The 24,189-nt window shown below is 39.0% G+C and overlaps 1 protein-coding gene across 20 annotated transcripts in view; it reads left to right on the top strand.

The window, feature by feature from the left end:
• Nucleotides 1-24,189, top strand: part of ROBO2 (roundabout guidance receptor 2) — a 939,553-nt gene that overhangs the window by 773,641 nt on the left and 141,723 nt on the right. For all 20 annotated transcript variants that reach the window (XM_077927271.1, XM_028726915.2, XM_028726916.2 and 17 more), the window contains 3 exons: nt 4,741-4,898; nt 5,892-6,012; nt 12,173-12,311. In XM_077927271.1, the coding sequence (XP_077783397.1) occupies nt 4,741-4,898; nt 5,892-6,012; nt 12,173-12,311 (418 nt within the window). The remainder of the gene's footprint in view (nt 1-4,740; nt 4,899-5,891; nt 6,013-12,172; nt 12,312-24,189) is intronic.

Genomic DNA, 24,189 nt, shown 5'->3' with positions numbered 1-24,189 from the left:
TTCTACTTGCAATAAATTGAACTTGGTGCACTGGGGGACAGGTGGCAATGGCAGTGTAGCGGCCATATCACTGGGAAGACATTTTCAGGCCTCATAGCCCATGTTTGTCTTGCTTAATTTGCCATTATAGTTCAACATTAAGATAAGTAAATATAGAAATCTAATTAAGCTGCTAGTAGCAACAAACATTTTGGGTTTGGTTTTTGTAAGCTTAAACATGAGCCCATGTTTGGACAACTCATTAAGCCAAATTTTGGTTTAGCCTCGCTGAGTTAAAAGGACCATGGAAGTACAAAGCTGTTGCAGTCTCTTCTCCAGGACGCTTCATATTCATATTTAACCATGGGTTGGCTTAGCAAATGCAGTATAGCAACAGTGATTTGGAATGTGCCAAATCCTATAGAAGTCATTTTGATTTTTCTTGGATAAATAAATACAATTCTGAGGGTTGTACATAATTTGCTACAATAGCTTACGGTTGTGGGATGGAAGGGCAAGTGGTAGCCAATGATTATTTTATGATACAGGAGGACTGGGTCCTTCGCATTCTCCTGCAAGATGGCTTGAGACTACTTATCATCTGACTGGGGATTCTCCTGTCACTGCTTGCCTTGGTGCCTAATCTTCAAGCAGAGTTTCCCAAGCTCTCTTTCCGCACAAGTGACAACAAAGTGCACCTTGTTCTAATTTATTAGAATATTATGCAGTAAAGTGGTGAGATTGCTAGAATGAGATGAACCACTATGTTTGGTTCATACCTAGAGTATCATACTTAGAGACAATTTTATTATAGAGAATAAAAACTCATAAAATGAGAGGACCAAAACAGTGTATTGTATAAAATACATCTGTTATTTTAAATATTGATGTGTTTAAATATTATAATGTGTGTATATGGAATTTAGAAAACAGTCCCTGTAATATATTTGTGTAGATAGGAGAAACCAGGCACTGTGGCAAAAGAATGTAAATTATCCAAAATCTCCTGACAGACCTGTACTTTTCCCTTCTAGCTTAGTTGCTTTGACCATAGGCTAGGGACTCATGGGACACAGACCAGATTGAAAACTAGAAGCAGACAGATGGTTATTTGTAATCATCATGTAAATGTAAATCCCATTAAAATGTGTCCCCCCCCCCTTTTCTTAGAGTCTGAGAGCTTTTATGGTAGAAGGAAGGATTACACTATGGATATATATATATTAATGATTATGACCCCCTCTTTTACTTCACCAAAAACACTCAGTCTCATTTAAACAAATCATCAGAGTCACAGAGGAGAAAATGAAATCCCTTTCTATAAAATTCCTAGAGTTTACAGACGTTAGTTTGATTTGGTCTGGATTTGGGCATAAACTGGCATATTTAGTGAGGAGTTGCTTTGGTAGCAAGCCTTTCCCCCTGTTGCAGCGGGTGCTTTAGCTGCAAGCGTTTCTCTTCACTATACTGTTGCAACATGAAGCTTTCAACCATTAATAAACTTTTACATTTCAAATAAAAATGGGAAATGGTACTTCAGAAGTATATGCATTCTTCATCAAAGAAAGACCTAGAATGCCACAATTAAATTTTGTCTGGAGCATTATTGTATGTGTGCTGTAGAGCATAATATTGTATCTCTTAGAACCATCCAGTGTGAGACTGAAATAAATGGTCGAGGTCCATCATCACTTCCTTGACTGATTCTCTGCCTACTCTCAGATGCTTCCAATCCCAGATGAAAATGGCCAAACTGCCATTAGTTTAGCTGTGCACTTATTCTCATCTCCTACGGAATGTCAGAATATCTGAAACAGATTATACAGCAGTTCTTTGGGGAGCGTCTGGAACATGTCAACTGTATCAAATTTAAAGATCTATTTGAGGGGTGTTTTTTCTCTACATTTTAGCAGATTTCATAGTATGAAAAAATTACCTGGTACTGTATAGAATATAAAATCTAGAAACTTAGTTCACATCTTTCAGGAGAGCCTTGCCTGAACAGTGGAGGAGAGCTGAAGCAGCCTTTGGTCAAAGGTCCCGCAAAAGGTCCTCCTTCTGTCATCCCTGCAGTCTCCTATTATTCCGCCCAAGGTTATTCCAACCTACTGATCTCTCATTATCAGAATGGGGAAAAGTACAAATGTGCCTACCTAAAGTGTAGTTTTCCATTCCTAATGAACAGCAGGGCCTGCCAAAATATGATGACTGCAAAGGATCGTCTTATACTCTCTAGTCTCTGGGACTAAGCTCCTTGCAAACAGAATGAGTGGTCACTAAATAGAAATATTATGCAAACAAATCAGGATGAATGTTCAATAATCAGGCTATTTATTACATGCCTTTTCTACATTCTAAAGAATTGCAGTTAATTTCTTGTTACAGGTAGGTAGCCGTGTTGGTCTGCCGTAGTCGAAACAAAATAAAAAAATTCCTTCCAGCAGCACCTTAGAGACCAACTCAGTTTGTTATTGGTATGAGAAGTGTGCATGCACACGGAAGCTCATACCAACAACAAACTTAGTTGGTAGAGACCAAGGTGCTACTGGAAGGATTTTTTTTAGTTAATTTCTTGTTTGTTTGAGGATTGCCTTTCCTCTTTTCAGATGGAGTACAATGCAGACAGTTCATGGTCCCAGCCCAAAGGGGTTTATAATCTAGATTGGGGGCAGGTGGCAAGGATTACAGTGAGTAGAACGTGATTGCTTGATCACTGACAGAAGACAGTAGAAAAAGCATACCCTGATGCTAAAATTTAATTATCCTAAAGTGGGCACGCCAGTGATTATGTAAATAATCCAGAGGCCAAGTAGAGTTTAGAGATCAGTGTTTCCAGTATTGTAACATGCTGGGATTGTGCTTGACTTTCTGTGTAATTTTTAAATTGTACTTTTTGATCCTGAATATTACCAAACTTCCATTTGTGAAATAAACTTTTTTTCCTCATTATTTTCTAACTTTCTGTGTTTGTATATTGATATACACAGAGGAATATTACAGAATGGAAAATTTTGTGGATTGTCATTGTTGAATATGCTGGCTTCTGATAGTGTATTTCTTACTTCTGTGTTTTGGATATACTTTGCCACATTCTGTGCTCTTCTGTATTAGGATATCATCATTCTATTTTGTCTCCAAAATTAACTATTCCTCACTCTTTTCTTTCTTTTCTATCAAATGTGAATTCTTGACAGATGCAAATATATAAATCTTACTTGCTTTTTTCATGGGAAAGATTTGTATAATATGCACCAGTCCAGAGGATGCCTTTCATTTGAAGCTTTAGGCAAGAAAAATGTGGGAAGAGGGTTCTGAAATATGCCCTTCACCCTGCCAGATGTGTTCCTTTAGAGAAAGTGGAGTTCTTGCCAGAATGATTTTTACGCCAATTCTTTTATTTTTATTTTCTGCGTCTAGACATGGTGTACATAAACAGCTCTTTATATTAGAAACTAAATTAACCTTTAATTAGTTTCTCCCTCTCTTAGGATTTACCTGTGTGCCTTGAAAATGCTAAAACGATAAGCAGAAACCCATATCTGTAGCTGAGAGCCAGATTTATATGCAGGCTCACCTCAACCCATTCAGTGGCTAATCCTTGTGCATATAAATTTTATCCTTGCATGTAACACACGAAAATAGGAAATGTGCAGTTCAAAATGTTAAAATGGAGCACATTTTATTAACAGCAAAAGCAGTAAATTAAATCTGCTTATAAGTGAAGAGTGAACATTTTTGCTGAACTGTTCCAGACTGCTCCTTTAGTGAGACACAGGCTTTTCTTGATTTCTCAGAGGGCCCTTGTTCCACTAAAGGTGAAATCTGTATTAAAACAGTAATGAGCCTCTTGCATAGTGGAACTACAAGAGAGGAGATGCCCTAATTTTTAGTAGCTGATTTTGGAGCTCTTTTCAGTTCTGTGTTGTTAAGGGTGGCAATTAACCTAGAGACTGAAATATGCATGGAAGAATAATGATAAAATGATATCATTTCTGAACACTAAAGTCGAATCCCTGTGCTGTGACATAATTTCTATAAGAAGGTAGTTCTCTAAACTAGTTTTCCAGCAGTTGAGAGTACCTGCAAGTATTTTCTCCCTTCTGGTTTTCTCTTACAATTATAGCAGCAAAGATAATAAGTGAGAATAAAAAAAGCATAACTTTATGTATATCTAGATCTTAGCATCCTTCATAAATTGTTGTTGCTGTTTATTATTATTATTATTATTAAACAGTAGAAGTAAAACTGTGTAGTGTGTCACCGCTTCTTTTGCCCAGATGACTTTAAAGCGACTGCTGTGGATATAGGTGCCAGTTGAGAGACAGGCACACAGGATTTCCAAAAGGTTACAAGCAAAGTCCAGCGTGCTGTTTTCCTTAATGAAAAGAATTCAGTGTCAGAATGGCAATCATACTATTAGGGTTTTTTGTCCTCAGAAGGTCACATTGGCCAGATGTCACTTGGCAGGTGTGGCTGCAGAATAAAAGAGAAACTGGGTGTGTATGTGTGCATTTATATGAGAGATACTGCTACAAAATACATATGCATAGCCTGTACTCATATGCTGAGAATCGGCCACCTATGGAGTCATATTTATTTCTGGTATAGTGGCTGATTGGGATGGATTTTTTATAATGCATGTTAAATAGCCACCAAAGAAATTTTGACCAAGAATTTTTTTTTCTTTGCCGGTATGCTGTTATAATAAATCTTCTTTCTTTTTTCTTCCTTTCTTTTATTTATATATTATTTTTGTATCAGTGCTACGGGATGATTTCCGACAAAATCCCACAGATGTTGTTGTGGCAGCAGGTGAACCAGCTATTTTAGAGTGCCAGCCTCCTCGAGGACATCCTGAGCCCACTATCTACTGGAAAAAAGACAAAATCCGAATAGATGACAGAGAAGAGAGAATCAGTGTAAGTCTGTCCTGCTGAAATGGGAACCTAAAAAATATTGATCAATTTGCTAAAAGGTGAATCTCAGTGTAAGTTTTCTGGTAAATTGGAGCATTTAATTAAGCACTGCGGCTAAATAACTGAATGTGGGAGAATCACAGTATGGACAGCGATGCTCTTGGGCCTCTTCTCATAAGCATTTTTCAGGTGGAAGGGTGATAAAAAAGTTCCTTTTCCCATCAATTGTCCAGTGAAAGTGCACTTGTGAAATCCCTTTGTGACCAAAAGCACCAAATATTTCAAAGACATTTGAAAGAACTGAGGTCACCAAAGTGTCCTGCTACGCCCCTTTCACAAATTTTAAATATCGTATTTTTTGCTCTATAAGACTCACTTTTTCCCTCCTAAAAAGTAAGGGGAAATGTGTGTGCGTCTTATGGAGCAAATGCAGGCTGCGCAGCTATCCCAGAAGCCAGAACAGCGAGAGGGAGCACTGCGCAGCAATCCCTCTCGCTGTTCTAGCTTCTGGCTTAGCCGCGCTCTGTCCCTTCCCCCACCTCCCGGAAAAGCCTGCAAGAGCCGCGCTCTCTTTAAAGAGCCGTGCAGAGTGTGTGTGCGGCTCTTGGGGGCTTTTTCCCGAGGAGGGAGAAGGGCAACCCGTCAGTGACAGGCTGCCCTTCTCCCTCCTCAGGGAAAAGCCTGCAAGCACCGCACACACACTCCATGCAGCTCGTGAAAGGGAGCACTGAGCAGAGCCTGGGATGCATACAGGCTCTGCTCAGCGCTCCCTTTAAAGAATATTTTTTTTTCTTGCATTCCCCCTCTAAAAACTAGGTGTGTCTTATGGAGCAAAAATTATGGTAATCTTACATGAAGAATAGTGCTTTAGAAATAGTAATTACATTTGCTAATATTTATAAATATTGCTACTGGTGTTTTTCTTTTCATCTTTAGTTATATGAAACCGCTTACAGTGTGCTAAAACGTAGACTGTTTTCATTTTCCCCCTGATAGATAAGAGGTGGAAAGCTTATGATTTCGAACACAAGAAAGAGTGATGCTGGAATGTATACATGTGTTGGCACCAATATGGTGGGAGAACGGGATAGTGACCCAGCAGAGCTCACTGTCTTTGGTAAGGGAACTTCTGAGATATTTGCTTCCTTCTGTTATTGAGCTTCAGGCACAATATATATATAAAAATGTTAGCTTTCTACTGTCACATCTACAATAATGGAGAATTGCTCACGTTAGTTTATGGCTTTCCCGCACTGAATAATTGTTTTCTGATAAGTAAAATCATAATGCATTAGCGTTTCCATTACAGGTACTGGATTAAGGTTAGGAATTACTCAGATCCACATAGTTAAAGTAGGTAAAGATTTTATCTTCCTTTGCACTGTTGGAAATATAGTGAAATATTTCCTTGGAAACAATGTGGATTGCTGTCTGAAAGTACAGAAAATCCCAATGAATTTTGCTAAAAGAATTTAGTGCTAGGAATGAAAATCGTTTGTAAATGTAAATGTCTATCCAAAAGAACATTTTAGTGATCATCATAGTATATATTCCTCTACACATGGGAGTTTAATCAATGTCTTTATTTTTCACCACTTCTTTAAAGTAAAAGTACACATTTCAATCCCACAAAATAGTTTATTTTGGCAGATCTGTTTCGTTCATTCTTCAAGCTGGCCAGAATTGTATTCAACTAACTTTTTCTCAGAGTAGAACCATTCAGATTAATGGACCTAAATTAGTCATGGCAATGAATTTCCATGGATCTACTCTGATCAGCTCGCTGCCTTGTGGGACATCTTTGGGAGAGGAAAAGGCTAAGAAATAAACACTACTCAAATTCAGAGTGGAGTGGACAATTCTTCTGGCAACTTCTGCAGCCAAGCTGGTACCAAATGTATTGCTCTGTTTTTCTTTGGACCACATCAGTGAGTCCAAGAGCGGAGTCTTGTCATCTGAGCTGTCTAGGGCCACCATACACACTGCCCAGGCTTGTGCCTTGGAGAGGTCACTCCGGTGCTGCTAACACAGCAAAACCAATGCAGGCAGCAGTTGTGAGTTACCGGTCTCTGCAGCCACAGCAGGCACTGTGATTCTCCAGTGGTTTGACTTCACCCTTGGAGGTACACTGCATCGTCTCTCAAGACAGATGGATGCCAATAACTCTGAGCAAAAGTTAGTTGACTACAACCCAAAGACTTTCTCTTTACTAGTAATTTATCAGACATTATTGTCTATTTAATATGCATTTCATCCAGTGGGGTTCACTAGGAGTAACTCCCATTAAACTTATTAGGACTTCTGAGGATTGTACTGGGCTATAGCGTTGGGTCTGTATTATAGGAAACTCACATTTAAATTCTGCGTTGACTCCATGGTAGCCACTATAATAGCATTAGAGCAAATAAATAACTTTAGATAAACTTTTTCAGGACTGAAATTGTCTGTCCCCGATATACACTGTTTCCCTTGAATGCTTCTTTGGATCTCCATTGGTACCAGTACAAAATCTGCAGAACTACACTCTTTGGTTATCTGAAGGTAGTTGAAATAGGAATGCTTTGCAACCTCAGGAGTGCATAAACATTCACGTCTGTCAGGCACTGGATGTAGAAAGTGGTTCATACAAGAGAACGGCAAACAAATATTATTTAAGTGTCTGTGAATAATTTGGTTAACTTTCCTTCTTCCAGACCATGTAGGCAGGAAGAAGAAACAGTATCAAAAGGAAATGTAATGAAAATATGTACTGTAAGCCCACAACTTATGCACATTTAACGTGTGTGCATTCATCTTTACGCATTTGGCAAAAGTTTTTAAAGTGGGGCAGGCATCTGGGGGGAAAGACTTTGGCAAGCTTGGCAATCCCACCTGCCATAGCTATGGGCCGACATTATTATTTGCCAGGCAAGCATGTTTTGCATTTTTCTGAAATGACCCCTTGATGTTGGGCCAACATCAATTTTCAGTATGATTCACATATTACATTTTTATATTGGCTTTACCTAGTGACTTTTGCAACATGATAAAATTATAGAACATGGGGAGGAGGCATTCTAATTTCCAGTTAAAATGCATTTTACTTGATTTATAAGTCCCAATAAGCATGGACCTAACACCACGCTGTTTGCTTGAATTACCACACATTAAAAAAACAAAACCCCAAACCTACCATTATCATGGCAAGTCGTGTTTACCTGTGTTTTGTGTGTATCTGAGATGACATTGCTTTCCATGAGCAACTCACTCTAATAAAGATATGGTAAAATTTCACCATGTTAAGATGATGAGTTTTCTGACTACTTGAGATAGTTTTATTAATGTGCTTAAGCAGTATGACCTGCCATGAAGTTAACCTGCCCATGGAAGTGCTAAAGTTAACACTAGTAATTGTTATTTTGGCTGCAGGAAGTCTGCCTTAAGCAACTCAAGGCACTTAAACATTCCACCTTAGGTGTTTAATATTGATTTAAATGCCTTTTTCTAGAAACCCAGACCTGTAAATGTTGGTCATGTACTTAAAATAAAACCCAGAACAGGAAATTAAGGTTGGTTTGTGTGGGAAACTGAAAGCATTTAGTAACATTTCTGGCAAGTCCACAGAAAGTGCTGAAAGAGATAGACAGAAGTTAATTAGTCATTTGCTGATTAATCTTTCTTCTTCCTTTAAAACATGTGAAAAATGCCTTCGCTTTGTCCATATCCTGTTTTAAATGTTTCTACATATTGGTTTTCAAACATTTCCAGGATTCAATCCCTTATTATTTTGGTCTTGAAATGCTTTCTACCTAAAGTCAATTTTGGTGTGTCACTCATAACTGATCTCTAGGTCCCCATGCTGTGAATTTAGCTTCAGGCATTGCCTCTGGTGAAACTGAGTAACAGTAAGTAGGCTGGTTACCAGCGGTCCTGTGGGAACAGTAGGGAGGTCAGGACTAGAATTGTACATAAAGCATTTTTCTTAAACAACATTGGACTAAAACTTTAAATACACTCAACAAAATAAAAAGAGAGAAATGGGGCTATGAGTACCCGTACTTAAGGAAAATGTGATTTTCAGAATCTTCTACCAAGATGTGATCTTGATTGGATAATGTCCAATGCAAATTGAGAATATTTTCTGTATGTTAACAAGCAGCATTGTCAGGGCGTATTTTTAGTGTGTAAGTGTGGAAATTCTACACACCCCTCCACTCTAGTAACCCACTACATATATAGGAAACCCAAACTGAGATTAAATATATGTGTTAGAAGTGCATCTAAATATCTAATATGTATCTGTCCTAAATACATGTTTTTATTCACAAAAGTAACATGATATACAATGCATCATTTATGTTGTCAGGATCCCTATTCTTTAAGTTATGTGGGTGTACATTGTTAAGGACACAGAAATCCAGTATCAGTTCAATTGTTGGTTTCTCTGAGGTAATGGAGAAGGTTTCTTAGACTTGTAGTTGACTGATTTTTTTCTATAGAAAGCAACATCCAAAGATGCTCTTAGTTGTCTATGTACTGCTTCATTATAGGTAGTGGATTGTAGCCAATAGTGGCTTTACATTGCTTGTGCAAGGCGTGGTTGATCCTTTCCACCAGCTGCAGCCTTCTGTATCCTGTCCTACTCTTTCCAGGGGGCATGGGGTAGGGTAGGGGCTCTATGGATAGCTGTTTGGACCAAAGGTGAGATTGTGCCAGAAGCCTTGTAAATGCCATCTTGGTAGTCAAGATAACTCTGAAATAAATTGGTGGTAGTTGTAAATATGAGATCACCTATGTTTATGCACTTGCTATGTTTAGGCTAATTGACTGCCTTTGACCTTACGCTCATCTGTGGGCTTGGAGTGCTGGGCTCTGGGCCCAGAGAAGGAAGCTATCTGTAAGACTTGGATATTTGCCACCTATGCCCTCATCAGCCAGGTGGAGTAATGGGAGGGTCTGGCCAAAGTGACATAAGATGCTTTGTGTGTAAAGAAGGTATAAATGTTTGCTTGGGTGCAAACAAGTCATTAAGACCTCTCCTTGCTTCGTTTTGGTCCATCCTGAATCTGTAACGGGAGTGGGGCTTTGAAGGCTGTGTTGTAAGTTTACTCTTCCTTATAATAAAACACTAGAATTGATCACTCTGGTGTTTTTGACATCCTTCACCAATCCATTTGCAAACCATTCTTTTTGCCCTGCAGTTCAGAACAGCTGTAAATTGGTGAAAATCATGTGCACAACCTTACCTGAGTGGAAGTGCTTTCCATGAGCACAAAGCCACCATTGGATAAACTCCTATATATTAGAGCAAAAAACGTGAAAAAGATAGCTTTGAGTCTGTGTATGGTAGCATAAAACAGCCCTCAATCCACCAGTTTCTTAGAGCTTGTTTCTTAAATTTAGACAGAGTGACGATTTGCAAGGTTTTTCCCCCTTGAGGTGTATGGTGGGAAAGTATCTGAAACCATCATATGTTCTGCCAAAGGACTGCATGTATACAAATAAATAAGTAAGTAGAAAGGCTAAACTATGTGTCACCAGCTTCTAAAGCTGGTCAAGGATTTTTCCACTGATCAAGATAGGATCAATTTCTGGAAGCCTTGCAATCTTGCATTCAGTAATATATCTACATTCTATCATACAGTACTTTTTAAAAAGGAATTTTCTCTGGGGCAGGATTAACTCAATAAGTCACTATTTAAACTTTCATAAAGATTTTTAAAAAGTAAAGAATATTAGCGCTTTCATTTAACAACAACTGGCACTAGCAATTTAGTACTTTTTTACTTTTATATTCGGCTGCTGGAGGTGGGGGGTAGAAATTGAGCGTTCTAAGATGTCTCAGATGGGCAGAGGAGCAAAGGGATTTGTGTCCTCATATTGAAGAAAGAATCTGAGTGAACTTAAGAAGGCACTTTACCAGTGGGGAACTTTTGAGTTCATTGGTGGGAGCTTCATGAGAGCTAGTAAGGAATTTCCCCACTACTTTATATTTTTGAAAATGTCCTGCTCTTGTATGTCCTGTCAAGTGTTGTACCATAACTTAAGCCTCTGTGAATTTATTAATGTGATAGGTAGCAAACATTTATAACTACAAGCAAAGTTTATTCGAAGTTATAAAGGTCATAACAGCCATAGTCCAAACAGCAGACACGACATATAACTGTGACCTATTTTATTACCCTCTTCAAAAGCTTTCAATATTCACACAGAAACAAAGTCTGAGAGTGTTCATTATTTACTCAGCTAAAGCTTATAAAATGGCTACGTTATACGTGTTATCTATAGCTATGATTTTAATTTATCTGTTGAATGCTGTTGACAGAACAGCAATTATAATTATGCCACCAAAATTTATAGGCAGATTTTTTAAAACAGCAAGTCATATTTCCAAAAATCTGCTATGAAATTAACTTAACTGAGTGATGTAAGACAATACTTTATTTAGCATACACAAGAAACCAGTATTCTTTTGTCTCCTGAGAGATTAACATTGCAAGCAAGTTATGCAGGTGATTCAAATCCAGTTAATCTTGCATAAAGAATGTTAATTGCTTTGGCAATGGCATTCATTGTGATCATTCTATAGTAGTATAATTAGCTATTGGACAAACTCACAATACTCTCTGAGAACACAACTTGGGAAATTACTATTTTTTCCTGGAAGTCATACAGAAAATAGTAGAGATGGTGCAAAATTAAAATAATGAATACTTCGGTTTGCATGTCCTTGGTATCTAGTATGCACTTCTGTGATTGTTTTCTTGCAAGCTCTTTATGGTTAAAACATGCAACATATTGTGCTTTGCCTTAAAGAAACATGTATTCAATTTACCCATGGTCACTGGAAAAGTTAGAGTTGACTCACATGACTAGCTGAGGTGGTAGCAATCAAGAGATGAAGCTTCTGCAATCACATCTTGTCTCCATATATAATATAAATGAACACATTTCTCATGCAGTAACTGCAACTGTTTTTGATTGCTTGGGTTTGTGAAATGGCCATAGCAAATACCTAGCTTTTTCCATTTAGCCTGTACAGGATTCCCATGTGCTCAGTAGAGTCCCATTTCTGCCTTCCTGTCAGAGCACAAATAACTTGTTTGCAGAGAGGCAGGAGTTCAGTTTGGAGACATGGAAGGCACACCTGTCATTCCACTTTATGGTTTCTAGTGGGAGAAGGAGAAACAAGGCTCAGTTGAGCATACAGGCACTATGTTTGCTGAGGACTGGATTGTTCCCAAAGATTTGAAATTGAATAAAGCCAACTTGTTTAATTTGGAACTCTTGTTTTCAAGAACGACCCACATTTCTCAGGAGACCAATCAACCAAGTGGTTTTGGAGGAAGAAGTTGTAGAATTCAGATGCCAGGTACAAGGCGATCCTCAGCCAACAGTGCGTTGGAAGAAAGATGACAATGACTTGCCAAGAGGAAGGTATGAAAAATACTAATTGCTATTCTCCTTTCTGGTGATTCTGATTGCTGTACTTGATCACATTAATCAGAAAAATGTTTTGGACTTTAGTTGAATGCTGGATTTTTATTGCCTGTTGAACATGTGCTTCCACAGTACAATGTTTTTGCCTTTAGGCTGACAAATATGAATGAGCACAGAGCTCTCACCATTGAATCCAGTGATGAGGAACCTCTAGCCTGTGGATCAGTCTTGGCCTGGCAGATGCTGTTGTTAAAGTGACAGAGTGTGAGAGGCAGGAAGTTTGCAAAAGTCATTGTGTTTGGCTAATTAATCAAACATGGATAAATATAGGCAAAATATGTGTTCAGCTATGTCCGCGAGAAACATTGGAGAAACACCACACAACCACTCCCAACTTTAATCATAATGCTCAGGACTTCTCTGAGTGTTATCTTGTGAATGTAGCCCTAGGTTACATCTGGTAGTTAAAATTTCACATGCCTAAACATCAGAGCTAATTTTATACGCTCATACGTACAGTACTTCCTTGTGGGTGGATCCCATCCCTCTTTGATTATATCTGTAAAGAGGTCAGGAAAGGAGCCATGTCATTTACCTGTCCCACATTGTGGTTCTTTGCTTTCATTACTGGATCAACAAGAATACAGCAATGAGCAAGAAGCATTCATGCCACCCTGGGGGTGCATGAATCAGATGAATTGACCACCAGTGTTGCCAACAACAACATCAGACATATTCAGTATTAAGTCAAAGCAAATGCAAATCCTGAGGAGAAACTATTGGAAACAGATTAGAGCAAAATATTGTTAGTAACATACATATATTTATTGTTTCATTTGCATTTTTTTCCTTTACATTTATAGATCATGAATAAATATCAACAAATTCATAATCTGTTTTGAAAACATAGTGGCATTTTAAAAACAGTACCATGCAGAATTTATGCTCTGGCTGGTTACAAGGTTTATTATAGGAGTAGCCCATTTGAATCACTGACCCAACACAGCATGCATTTTATCAAGGATAAAAATACCTGGTGCAGCCAAACCTTGGTTATCGAACGTCTCGGAAGCCGAACACCAAAAACTCAGAAGTGAATGCTTCTGTTTTTGAATGCACGTTTTTCATTCCGTCCGCCCCAATTGACTTTGCAGTCAGCTCATTTATTCTCGGTTTCTGAACATTTTGGAAGTCAAATGGACGTCCGGAACAGATTACATTCGAAAACCGAGGTTCCACTGTATATATTGCTCTAAAAAAATCTGCATAAGTTTAAACCCACCATACCTCACAAAGACAAGGAAAACATTTAATCAGGTATGACTCATGTCAAACTACTGTAGGTAAACAAGAAACTGTTAGATCACCAGCTTGATACCCATGACTGAAATAATAGGTTTTACAATTGACTGTTGCTTTAGAGCAGGCATAGGCAAACTCGGCCCTCCAGATGTTTTTGGGACTACAACTTCCATCATCCCTAGCTAACAGGACCAGTGGTCAGGGATGATGGGAGTTGTAGTCCCAAAACATCCGGAGGGCTGAGTTTGCCTATGCCTATTTTAGAGTGTAAATTGTAAAATACAGGCCAGATTCTGGCCACCAGAATATTCCAAAGGTAGTCAATCAAAGTGGTTAGATATAATTCCTAGTGTTTGGAAAATGTAAACTGACTAGTAGGAATGGTGTGCCTCTTCAAGTAGCTTATTAATATGACTAGTTTTCTCTTTGATGTGTGTTTCATGCAAATAGGACTGACACATTTATATTGAAGGGCAGTGAGGTCCCTAAATGATAGAGAGCATCCATAACAACTTCTAACTAAATATGGCCAGAATCAAATCCCAAATCTTCTGCTTTATTTAGGCTTAGATAGGGAGCCACTGTTATGCTGTGGTATGGGTGATGACATTTCTTTGGCTTAACGTTTAATAAAATTTGATTAGGGCTTGTGCAGCGTTTCATGTTTTCAAATTTCTAGCAAAGCCTGAGAGACCAGCTGCATAGCCTGTAATTATGTAGCAAGTGATACAAGATCCCCCCCCCCTTAAGAAAGTGGAAAGATTTTCAATTACAAGTTAAAATTTATGACATACTGTAATAAGTGTTTAAACCTTTACATGGAAGAAGATAGCAGTGCCAATTCTTGTGAGACTGAGGCTACTGCACTGAATGCATGCATTTGTCAGTTTCTTTAAAAATATTGCATGGTTCTTTTTTGTATTACTACTATGAGTAGCTTGCTCAAGTTCAGTAAATACCCCTTTAATGAAATTACAATCTGTACTTGTGAGTTGCATGTACGGACATTTTCTGATTAAATGAGTATTGGTCTAAGGCAAAGCCTTCCAAATTTTTATGTTGGTGGCACACTTTTTAAACATGCATTTTGCGACACAGAAATTCAGTTTTACTATGGAGGTTAAACTAACTCCTTTCCAAGCATTTGCACAACAGACCTACACACTGCAGCTGACACACTAATGTGTCGTGACACAGTTTGGAAAGCTCTGGTCTAAGGAATTGAAAGTGGCAAGCAACCATACCATACAGGAGGAAAGAGATGTGATTGTAGGTTATTATACTGAAAAACCACTGTAGAAATACTAAATAGCAGAATTATGCTTTGTGTGCTTAAGTACAAGAACAAACTTTCTAGGTGATATCCAACATTAGTCATTGAACAGACCCATTGCAATCAATATACTTATCCACTGATTTAAGTGGGTCTGTTTTGAGCGTGACTTGGCTGGGTATTTCCTTCTGATTCCCTCTTCCACCTCCCAAGTTTGAAATTGGTTTAACTTTGAAAATAGATCATAATGACTTAACAAAACAAACAAAGAACAAAGTGAATTGTATGAAGTCTGCAGTTATAAATTATAAAGTAAATTAAATGTTCCTAACTATACAATAAATCATAAATAATCATGTTTCTGTAATTTGAATGGAGGCAAACCATCCCAACTGTTACCCTATTTTGGGGTAACATCTTGACCCAGCACCAAAATTTGCATGTTGCTATTGCTGTTGGCTTCACTGCAGCTACAGATACTGAAGGGTATCAGCAATAACCAAGGCATTATTTTCACCCCCCAGTCAACAAAGTTTTGAATTCATGATGTAGATGGAGCCAAAGGAAATCTGAAGCCAACTTCAGGCTGTTCTAGCAGTCTGTAGTTGTGGTGAAGAGACCCTTCTATTTCCTTTACAAGGATGGATGAAATGGAAATTTGGGTTATGTTCACCTTTTAGAAATTCTCTTCTTCACATATTTTCATGGGAAAACTGAAGTGAGTTCTCAACTGGCATAATAGTGTAGCAATTATATTTATTTATTTATTTATTTTATATTTTATTTATATACTGCCCTTCATGTGTAGCTCTCAGAGTAGTTCACAACATTAAAAATACAAAATAAAAGCATGGAATACACAAGAAAAGAAAAGAAACCTGCTAACTAATAACTACTGCTTCACCATATCTCAGTCTAAAATGGTGATGTCCAATTGCCCTTAGATTCAAAGAGTTTCAGCAGAAGCTACAGCTTTATCCTTTAAGAGAGGGATCTCAGATACCATCATTTATCACCTAGTCACCTCAAGGACCAATTATAGCAATAACTATGTGTGCCAGCCTTTTATTGTTTGGACACTTCAGCTACTCTAGAATTCAGTGACTGCCACTGTTAGCTGGAGTTAGTAGCAGAGAGTACATTACTTTGCTATTAAAGGACTGCCATTGGTTGCCTGTCAATTTCCAGGCACTTCGGGGATTTCTTCTAAATTTCAGAAATCATTGTGTTGTCAGCTCAGTCAATAGCTATTGGGGCAGTGGGAGAATAATTACTCTGGCTATTGTAGTTTTCATTAAAATGTGTTTTAGTTACCTGAAAACTTGCTATCCAGGACAGAGACTGGCAATATTTCTCTAAAGGCAGAAATGATTATGACATCACCAAATAGCAAAGTTATGACATCACTAAAAAGCACCCACAGCAACTGCTGAGCTCTTTTTCTGGTTTTCTTGACAGCTCTGCAAACATCTCTCACCTTAAGGTGAGCAAGTTGAAGTTCTTAAAGAGGAGGCAGATGGAGGTTCTGTTCCTCCACAATCTTCTAAGGGAGACTGTTCCACTGTGGAACAGCTCTTGCCATCAGAAAATTCTTCCTGGTGTTTAGTTGGAATCTTCTGTCTTGTAACTTAAACCATTGGTTCGGGCTGTAACCTCCAGAGCAGGAGAAAATAAGCTTGCTCCACCTTCCATGTAACAGTCCTTTAGTTATTTGATGATAGCTATCGTATCTCCTCTCAATTTTTTCTTTACCAAGCTAAACATGTTGAACTCCCTCAACCATTCCACATAAGGCTTGGTTTCCAGACCCTTGATTATCTTGGTCACCCTCCTCTGCACACACACTCCAGCTTGTCAATATGTTCCTTAAATTGTGCCTCACCAACTCGACACAGTATTCCAGGTGTGGTCTAACCAAGGCAGAATAGAGTGGTACTATTACCTCCTTTAATGGGGACACTATACTTTTAATTGATGCAGCCTAGAATCACATTGGCTTTTTTGCTGCTGCATTATACTGTTGACTCATGTTAAGCTTGTGGTCTGCTAAGACCCCTAGATCCTTTACATGTACTACTGGCAAGCCAGGTGTCTCCCCCCCCCCCAACCCCATCTGATATATGTGCAGCTGGTTATTCCTGCCTAAGTGTAGAACCCTGACATTTGTCCCTATTGAAATAAATTATTGTGCCTTGGGCCTAGTTCTCGTTAAGGTTATCTTGAATCCCAATTCAGTCTTCTGTGGGATTAGAAACCTCTCTAATTAGATGAGCACCCCCTCAATTCATTCATCCAAGTCATTTATAAAGATGTTGAACAACAACAGTCTCAGGACAAAACCCTGTGGCATCCCCTTTGTTACTTTTTTCTAGGATGACAAGGGACTATTAGTGAGCACTCTTTGCGTTTGGTCAGTCAACCAGCTACAAATCCAGCTGACAGTTAACTTATCCAGCCCATATTTTACTAGCTTCCTTGCAAGAATATCATGCCTTAATGAAATCAAGAAACACTACATCCACAGCATTCCCCTGATCTGCCAAGCTTGTAACTCTATCAAAAGTATGAAAGAGATTAATCTGGAATGACTTATTTTTGAGAAACCCATGCTGGGTCTTAGTAGTTACAGCATCCTTTTGTAAGTGCTCACAGGCTGATTGCTTAATTATCTGTTCTAGGACCTTTCCTAGTATCAGTGTCAAGCTGACTGGTCAGTAGTTACCTGGGTCTTCTTTTTTCTCCTTTTTGAAGATGGGGACAACATTTGCCTGCCTCATTATGAGTTTTGGCCTGCCTCACCTCCTTCCTTCAACTATTGGCTACTCATGTACACTCCTCCTTTTTTTATTTTCCCTTTCTTTCATTTCCTAAACACACCCTTCTTAAATCTCAGATCATCTGTAAGTGCCTTCTGCAGCCACACCAATTTCTTGATGCCTCTTTTGATGCCCTTTTCTTTCTTGTTAGAATTGCCTGCTTTTTTACCTTCACTATTTCACCTTTTAGAAACTCCCATCCACCTTCAACTTCCTTCTCTTTGAGCATTTTTTTAGTATTTCAGACCATGGGATCTCACCCAGTAGTTCCTTATGCTTTTTGAGAATGAGAAGCTCACAGTCCATTTTTGAGTTACAGATAGGTAGCCGTGTTGGTCTGCCATAGTCAAAACAAAAAAAAATCCTTCCAGTAGCACCTTAAAGACCAACTAAGTTAGTTCTTGGTATGAGCTTTCGTGTGCATGCACACGAAAGTATCTGAAGAAGTGTGCATGCACACGAAAGCTCATACCAAGAACTAACTTAGTTGGTCTTTAAGGTGCTACTGGAAGGAATTTTTTTTGTTTAGTCCATTTTTGAGTGGGAGATAACAGGACCAGGGTAGAACTGTCTCTTTTCTTACAATACCTAGGAATCCTGATAAGGAATCATAGAATCATAGTTGGAATAGACCACAAGGGCCATCGAGTCCAACCCCCTGCAAGGAGGAGGGCAGAGTAGTAGGAAGCAGGAAACAGGAAACAGCATTCAGAGGGGAGGGCTAACTAATTCTCACCCGAAAGGCAATGTTTTGTAACCCACAAAAAGGGATAGATGATTGGGGGGTTTTTAAATTGAAAATCCTAATGGACTAATGGATACCTTTTCTATTCAATATTAGCCCTGAGAATCCACCTCACACTTTCAAATTACTTTTGAAAGGTAGTTAAGAAACTATGGAGTTGATTTTTAAAAAATGCTAAGTGTACACAACAAAGGAGCTTTGATATCCTGTGCATTAAATGCTTGGGTATTTAACTGAAGCTTCTACAAGACACAACCAAGGGGAAAATGACCTTTCAATGAAATATGAGTTAATAACACACTATAATGCTATGTGCTTTAGTCAAGTTAATCACAGCACAGATTGCAACTAAATGCAGCCCTATGTGTATTGCAAATTAATTAGAAGTAAGACTTTTCTCTGTGGCATGAGGGATCTAATCCTTGGTTACATCAGCACATTTTCAATTTTAATTAATAACAATTAACCATCTTAAATAAAGGGACAGGAGGGAAAAGGTGATTTCTTGTATTAAGCATAGCACTTTCAGTATCATCTCTGCCTAAATCTGTTGTGCTTTCTTGTTTCCTGTGCTACCATCAACGAAAGATTAATTCCATTTACGAGAAGCATGGGGAAGACAAAAGGATTATCTGAACCACTGATCAATGAAAGGAAAAACTACTGTATTGCTATTCTTATGTACATCTGGAGAGGTTAAGGGCAGCCTCAATACAAAGTTTTCTGTTAAAAACTAGACAACAAAATTATCAGGGTGTAAGGGAAGGGATAGTACTTCTGGTGGGGGACACATCCTTATCCATCTGGGATAGTTTGTCCACCTTTGGCCCCTACCCTGCGCTCAGCTCTCACCTGTGACTCCTAGAAGCTGTCAACATGGGATATGTCACAGTCTGGGAATGGTTTCAACAGGCTGGCTAATCTAGGTGAGGATAGCCAATGGGTCTCAAACTTTTGGTGAGTCTGGGACTTCCCTTGCATGCAAAGACAGGCTCTGGTGAATTGAATGGATGAGACCGATAGTGGGTCCAGTGATCAAGAAGGTGGTTACTGCACATTCTGTAGGAGGACATGAGAGTAGATAAGGTAAAGGTAAAGGTACCCCTGCCCGTACGGGCCAGTCTTGACAGACTCTAGGGTTGTGCGCCCATCTCACTCAAGAGGCCGGGGGCCAGCGCTGTCCGGAGACACTTCCGGGTCACGTGGCCAGCATGACATCGCTGCTCTGGCGAGCCAGAGCCGCACACGGAAACGCCGTTTACCTTCCCGCTAGTAAGCGGTCCCTATTTATCTACTTGCACCCGGGAGTGCTTTCGAACTGCTAGGTTGGCAGGCGCTGGGACTGAACAACGGGAGCGCACCCCGCCGCGGGGATTCGAACCGCCGACCTTTCGATCGGCAAGCCCTAGGCGCTGAGGCTTTTACCCACAGCGCCACCCGCGTCCCTTATGAGAGTAGATAGGGCTCATCAACTTGGGAAGGTAGGAGAAGGAAAGCTCTGATCCTAAACCTTCACTGCCTTCTGGCTAAACTCATCTGTGAGAGAGGCTCCAGGAATAAACCCCAAGGAAAAATCCATAAGTGCTGCCTTGTGGGACATCTTCAGGAGAAGAAAAGGCTAAGGAGTAAACCATACACAAATCCGGAGTGGAATACCTAAGGTGGCTGGATGGTGTATTGTACACCTCTTTCTGCCAACTCCTGCAGCCAAGGAACATGCCAAATGTGTTGCTCTGCTTTCCTTTGGACCACATCAGCAAGGCCAAGAGAGGGGTCTTGCTGTCTGGGCAGCCCAGGACCTCAGTACACACTGCCCAGACACAGCAATTAAGTGCTGCTAACACAGCAAAATCAGGGCAGGAGGCAGCAGTTATGAGTTAGCAGTTTCTACAGCCACAGCAGGTGCTGTGATTCTCCAGTGGTTTGACTTTGCCCTTGGAGGTGCACTTCATTGTTTTTTGAGTCATACGGATGCCAACAACATTACTGCCACAAGTTCTGCTTCTTAAAAATGCATCCCTTTATTTTTAAAACTTATTTCTAGCTAGAAGAGGTGCATATATAGCTGGGCACTAAACTGCTAATTATGAAGTTCAATAATCATAGAAATCCGCATCTTGCCAGAAGTACCCTACAATGAGATAATCGTTCTGAATGTTACAAGGCCTAGGGTAGAATACCTCCCCTTTGATATACTAATCCATCTTTTGTCAGTAGAAAATGAAGATTAGAAGACATTTGACTTATTTTCACTTCCAAAACTATAATAGCCAATGCTAAAACCAACACAGAATAAAACAAAACAGTCAACAAAAGGTGTGTTTGTTCCTTGACTTGTTCCCAGCTGTTCAACTCTGATAATGTTTCCATTTTTAAAAAGCAAAAAATGGCCAGTGTCTTCTGTTTTCCTCATTTCTTCAAAGAGAATTTAGTTTCTGTGTTATATGCTGAGATTTTTGTTACATGCTGAGATGCTCTAAGTCTTCACGTTCCAGTGCTTGAGGGTTGAATTACAATACAGAAAAGGTAATACAAGCTGTCGGATAAATGTGCCTCAACTCTGATACAAAGAGCAACTATTCTTTCCATTCTGCTAAAATGATGGAAAGAATGGTTCAGTTTCTACTGGATTTACTTTTATGTTATCTTAGTTGTCAATGCCAGTGAAGATGATGGTTGATACCAACTATTATATGGCAAATTATTTTATGTAGTGTTTCAAAACAACTGTATAGTGGTGGTTTGCTGTCTTTCTACTCCTTTCTAGCTTTCCTTATTTTTAATATAATAGTTTTTACCATATTATCCATCAATGCTTTTCACTTTTTATTAACAATGTTTATGACCATTGCATTTGCTTGCTCATCTTTGAACACTGCAATAAAATGTTTTAGTTTGGTTGTAAATAATTTTAATCATTATTAAAAATGTATAGAAGACATATAATCTCTTGCTTTCAAGCTGAGAAAGTCAGTTTTCATCCAACACATTCCAAGTGTGTCTTCAGGCAATGTTGTGCAATAAGTGTAACAGTTGATTTTTAGACTATATACACACACACTCCACTCCAAGAAATTGTAAACTCTCTTACTTACACCCACCTACACCCCAAAAGTCCAACTGTTTTGAATATGTTTTGCATTGGAAAAGTCCAACTGCTTTGAATATGCTTTAATTTCTACTAGTAACCATAAGGTTTTCAGTCAAAAAATACCAGAAGTTCTATCAAAATATGTAGTGTAATGATACCAAGTGTTGAAACGTCTTAACCTTTGCAGGGTAACCGCTATAACTGGTTAGGGCATGATGGATATTGCTTATACTTTATTGTGTCTTATAACAACAAGAAATAAACTAATTCAAGTACAAAAAAGGGAATATACTTTGTTGGCGAATTCATAAATCTCATCTGGCAGCTTTAACAGTTTATGAACACTACTATTCTTTTGGTAAAGAGACCAGCAACTAAATAAATAAAAGTCTTGATAAGTTGCTACTACTTGGCAATGACCTCACCACTCAGATAGGAATTTAGAGGCTTAAAAAGCAATCTCAAGAGCTGCTGGCTGAAGGTGGGTAGGATGAGGCAAAGGTGACTCTATTCTCATAGAGATAAGTTCTGCTGTTAGGAGGAACACCTCCACTCCACAAAGGAACATACCCTATACTGCAGAAGCTCTATGGATGTAGAGCTACCATGAGTAGTAGACTCAGGGGAAGTGTGGGTAAGAAGCAGTCATGGATCCAAAGCCCCATCTGTTTCCCTGTGGAGCCCCAGGATCAGGCCCCTCAATGACATCTCCATAAAAACAAATGCAGATTTATTTATTTTTACACAAACCAGCCACCACTTTACTTCCGGCCAACTCAGTTAACATGCAGTTTTGTGTGTTATATCTTCACATAAGAGAGGTGAATTCCCTCTTTTGCCATATTTTGCAAACAACATGGTCGTGATTCAACGAAGTTGAATGACCACTTGCACAATATAACTTCTGCCCACGCCCACTAAATCTGTATCCTCACAACATTCCGCTGTGTGTATGTTTTGATGCTGTGTTAGTCTTCTTAAGTATATTTTATACCACAGTACAACAGTTTGTAACATTCCAAATGCTGAAGGCCAGGGCGGTGAGGCTAGGATAATTTGGATAACTGGAACACAAATGGAACGAGCTCATTTTGTAAAGGGACAAACATAAACTAGAATAGGTTCCTTTTTGAACATGTTGAACTGGAACTGTTTCCTTTTTAAAACACCCTTTCCAAGTTCTGCAGCATATGCTACATAGGGCTGTCCCTCTCCCCCATGCCATGTGGTTTCCCCCTGGAGCCTTTGGCATGCACTATTAGGCAAGACAAAGGAATCAGGGAAAGAATGTGAGTGAAGGGGAAAAACTGACTGCACAAGCTGGCTTCTGTTTGCACAACCATTTGGTACAACTGATTGAAGTATTAATGATAGGCTGCTTAAATGAAAGACTGTTATAGCTGAGTTCAAGCCATGCTGCAAAGGAAGATACCAGCTGATCCATGTGGTACTTAAAGTCAACACTGGTCTGCTGATTGTCACTGTCCCCAAGCCACACTTTCAGCAGGGATCAGCTACAGTACTCTGGAGTTCTGGAAAGCTAATCACCACTAATCAGCTGATCAGCTCTGTTTATAATCCCTTTCTTTTGTTAGGGTTCAGCTCAACTTGGAGCTCCCAAGTGGAACCAATCCCATCTGGTCGTGCATATTTCAGGAGTGCAGAACAGAAGCCCCACTTGCTAAAGAACAAACCTGACATTCTATATGATAACACATGCATTTCTTGTTCCTGTCCCATGCCCTTTTGCTATTGTCAGAACTGTACAAACCATACTAGAAACAACTGAATTCTGGATCTTTGTGGTACTGTATTCCTAATTTCTATGGGGTATTTCAACATATTACAATTCATTTATTTATAGTGCTATCTATACATATACCACTACTACTACTACAATTTTTTATTTATATCCCACCCATTTGGCTGGGTTTCCCCAGCCACTCTGGGCAGCTTACAACATATAAAACACAACAAAACATCAAACACTAAAAAACAAGATATCCTGTACAAGCAACAAACAAACCAATAAAACAACAATAATAAACAGTTTACAGTTATACCCAAATTAAAGTAACAGCCAAACCCTAACTAAACATTTAACCAACACCAACCTGACAAAAATGAAACAGAGGAACTAAAATTAGAACCGTTTAAAGCATTGTAGCCAGTTGCCCCAACCCAAGAGTTATTCCAGCAGTGTCCCTCTGGCCTCCCAGCTGTTCAGGGTGAGTTTGGGCTCTGCCCCCTAGGCCAGGTGGAAATGGGCCTTGCAGCAGGGAGTTTTTCTTCCAGCACTCAGGCAGCAGCTTAGTAAGTTCTGTTGAGTTCAATGGGGCATACTCCCAAGGAAGTGAGTGCAGAACTGCTACTTTATTAAAATGGGCTACAGAAAATGGGCCATCAGGATATAGGCTCAAGGTGTGATGGGATCAGAAATATATACAAAAAATAAGAAGACAATTTAGACTTTGAAAATCCACTGCTTCATAATAGTATGAAGCAAGGATTTATGTATCTAAGCTAAATTTAGATATTGTAGATTAACTTGTTTTATTTTAATCATTATTTCACCTACAGATGGTAATGGTTTTGACACAATTAAGTTTTCTAGTTCTTCCTCCAAGAAAAATACAAAGCTCTTTTCC

This window comes from Podarcis muralis, chromosome 4 (genome assembly GCF_964188315.1).
Source record: "Podarcis muralis chromosome 4, rPodMur119.hap1.1, whole genome shotgun sequence".
Taxonomy (NCBI): Eukaryota; Metazoa; Chordata; class Lepidosauria; order Squamata; family Lacertidae; genus Podarcis; species Podarcis muralis.
The sequence above is the reverse complement of the archived record's forward strand: the minus strand, read 5'-3'. Positions and strand labels throughout refer to the sequence as shown.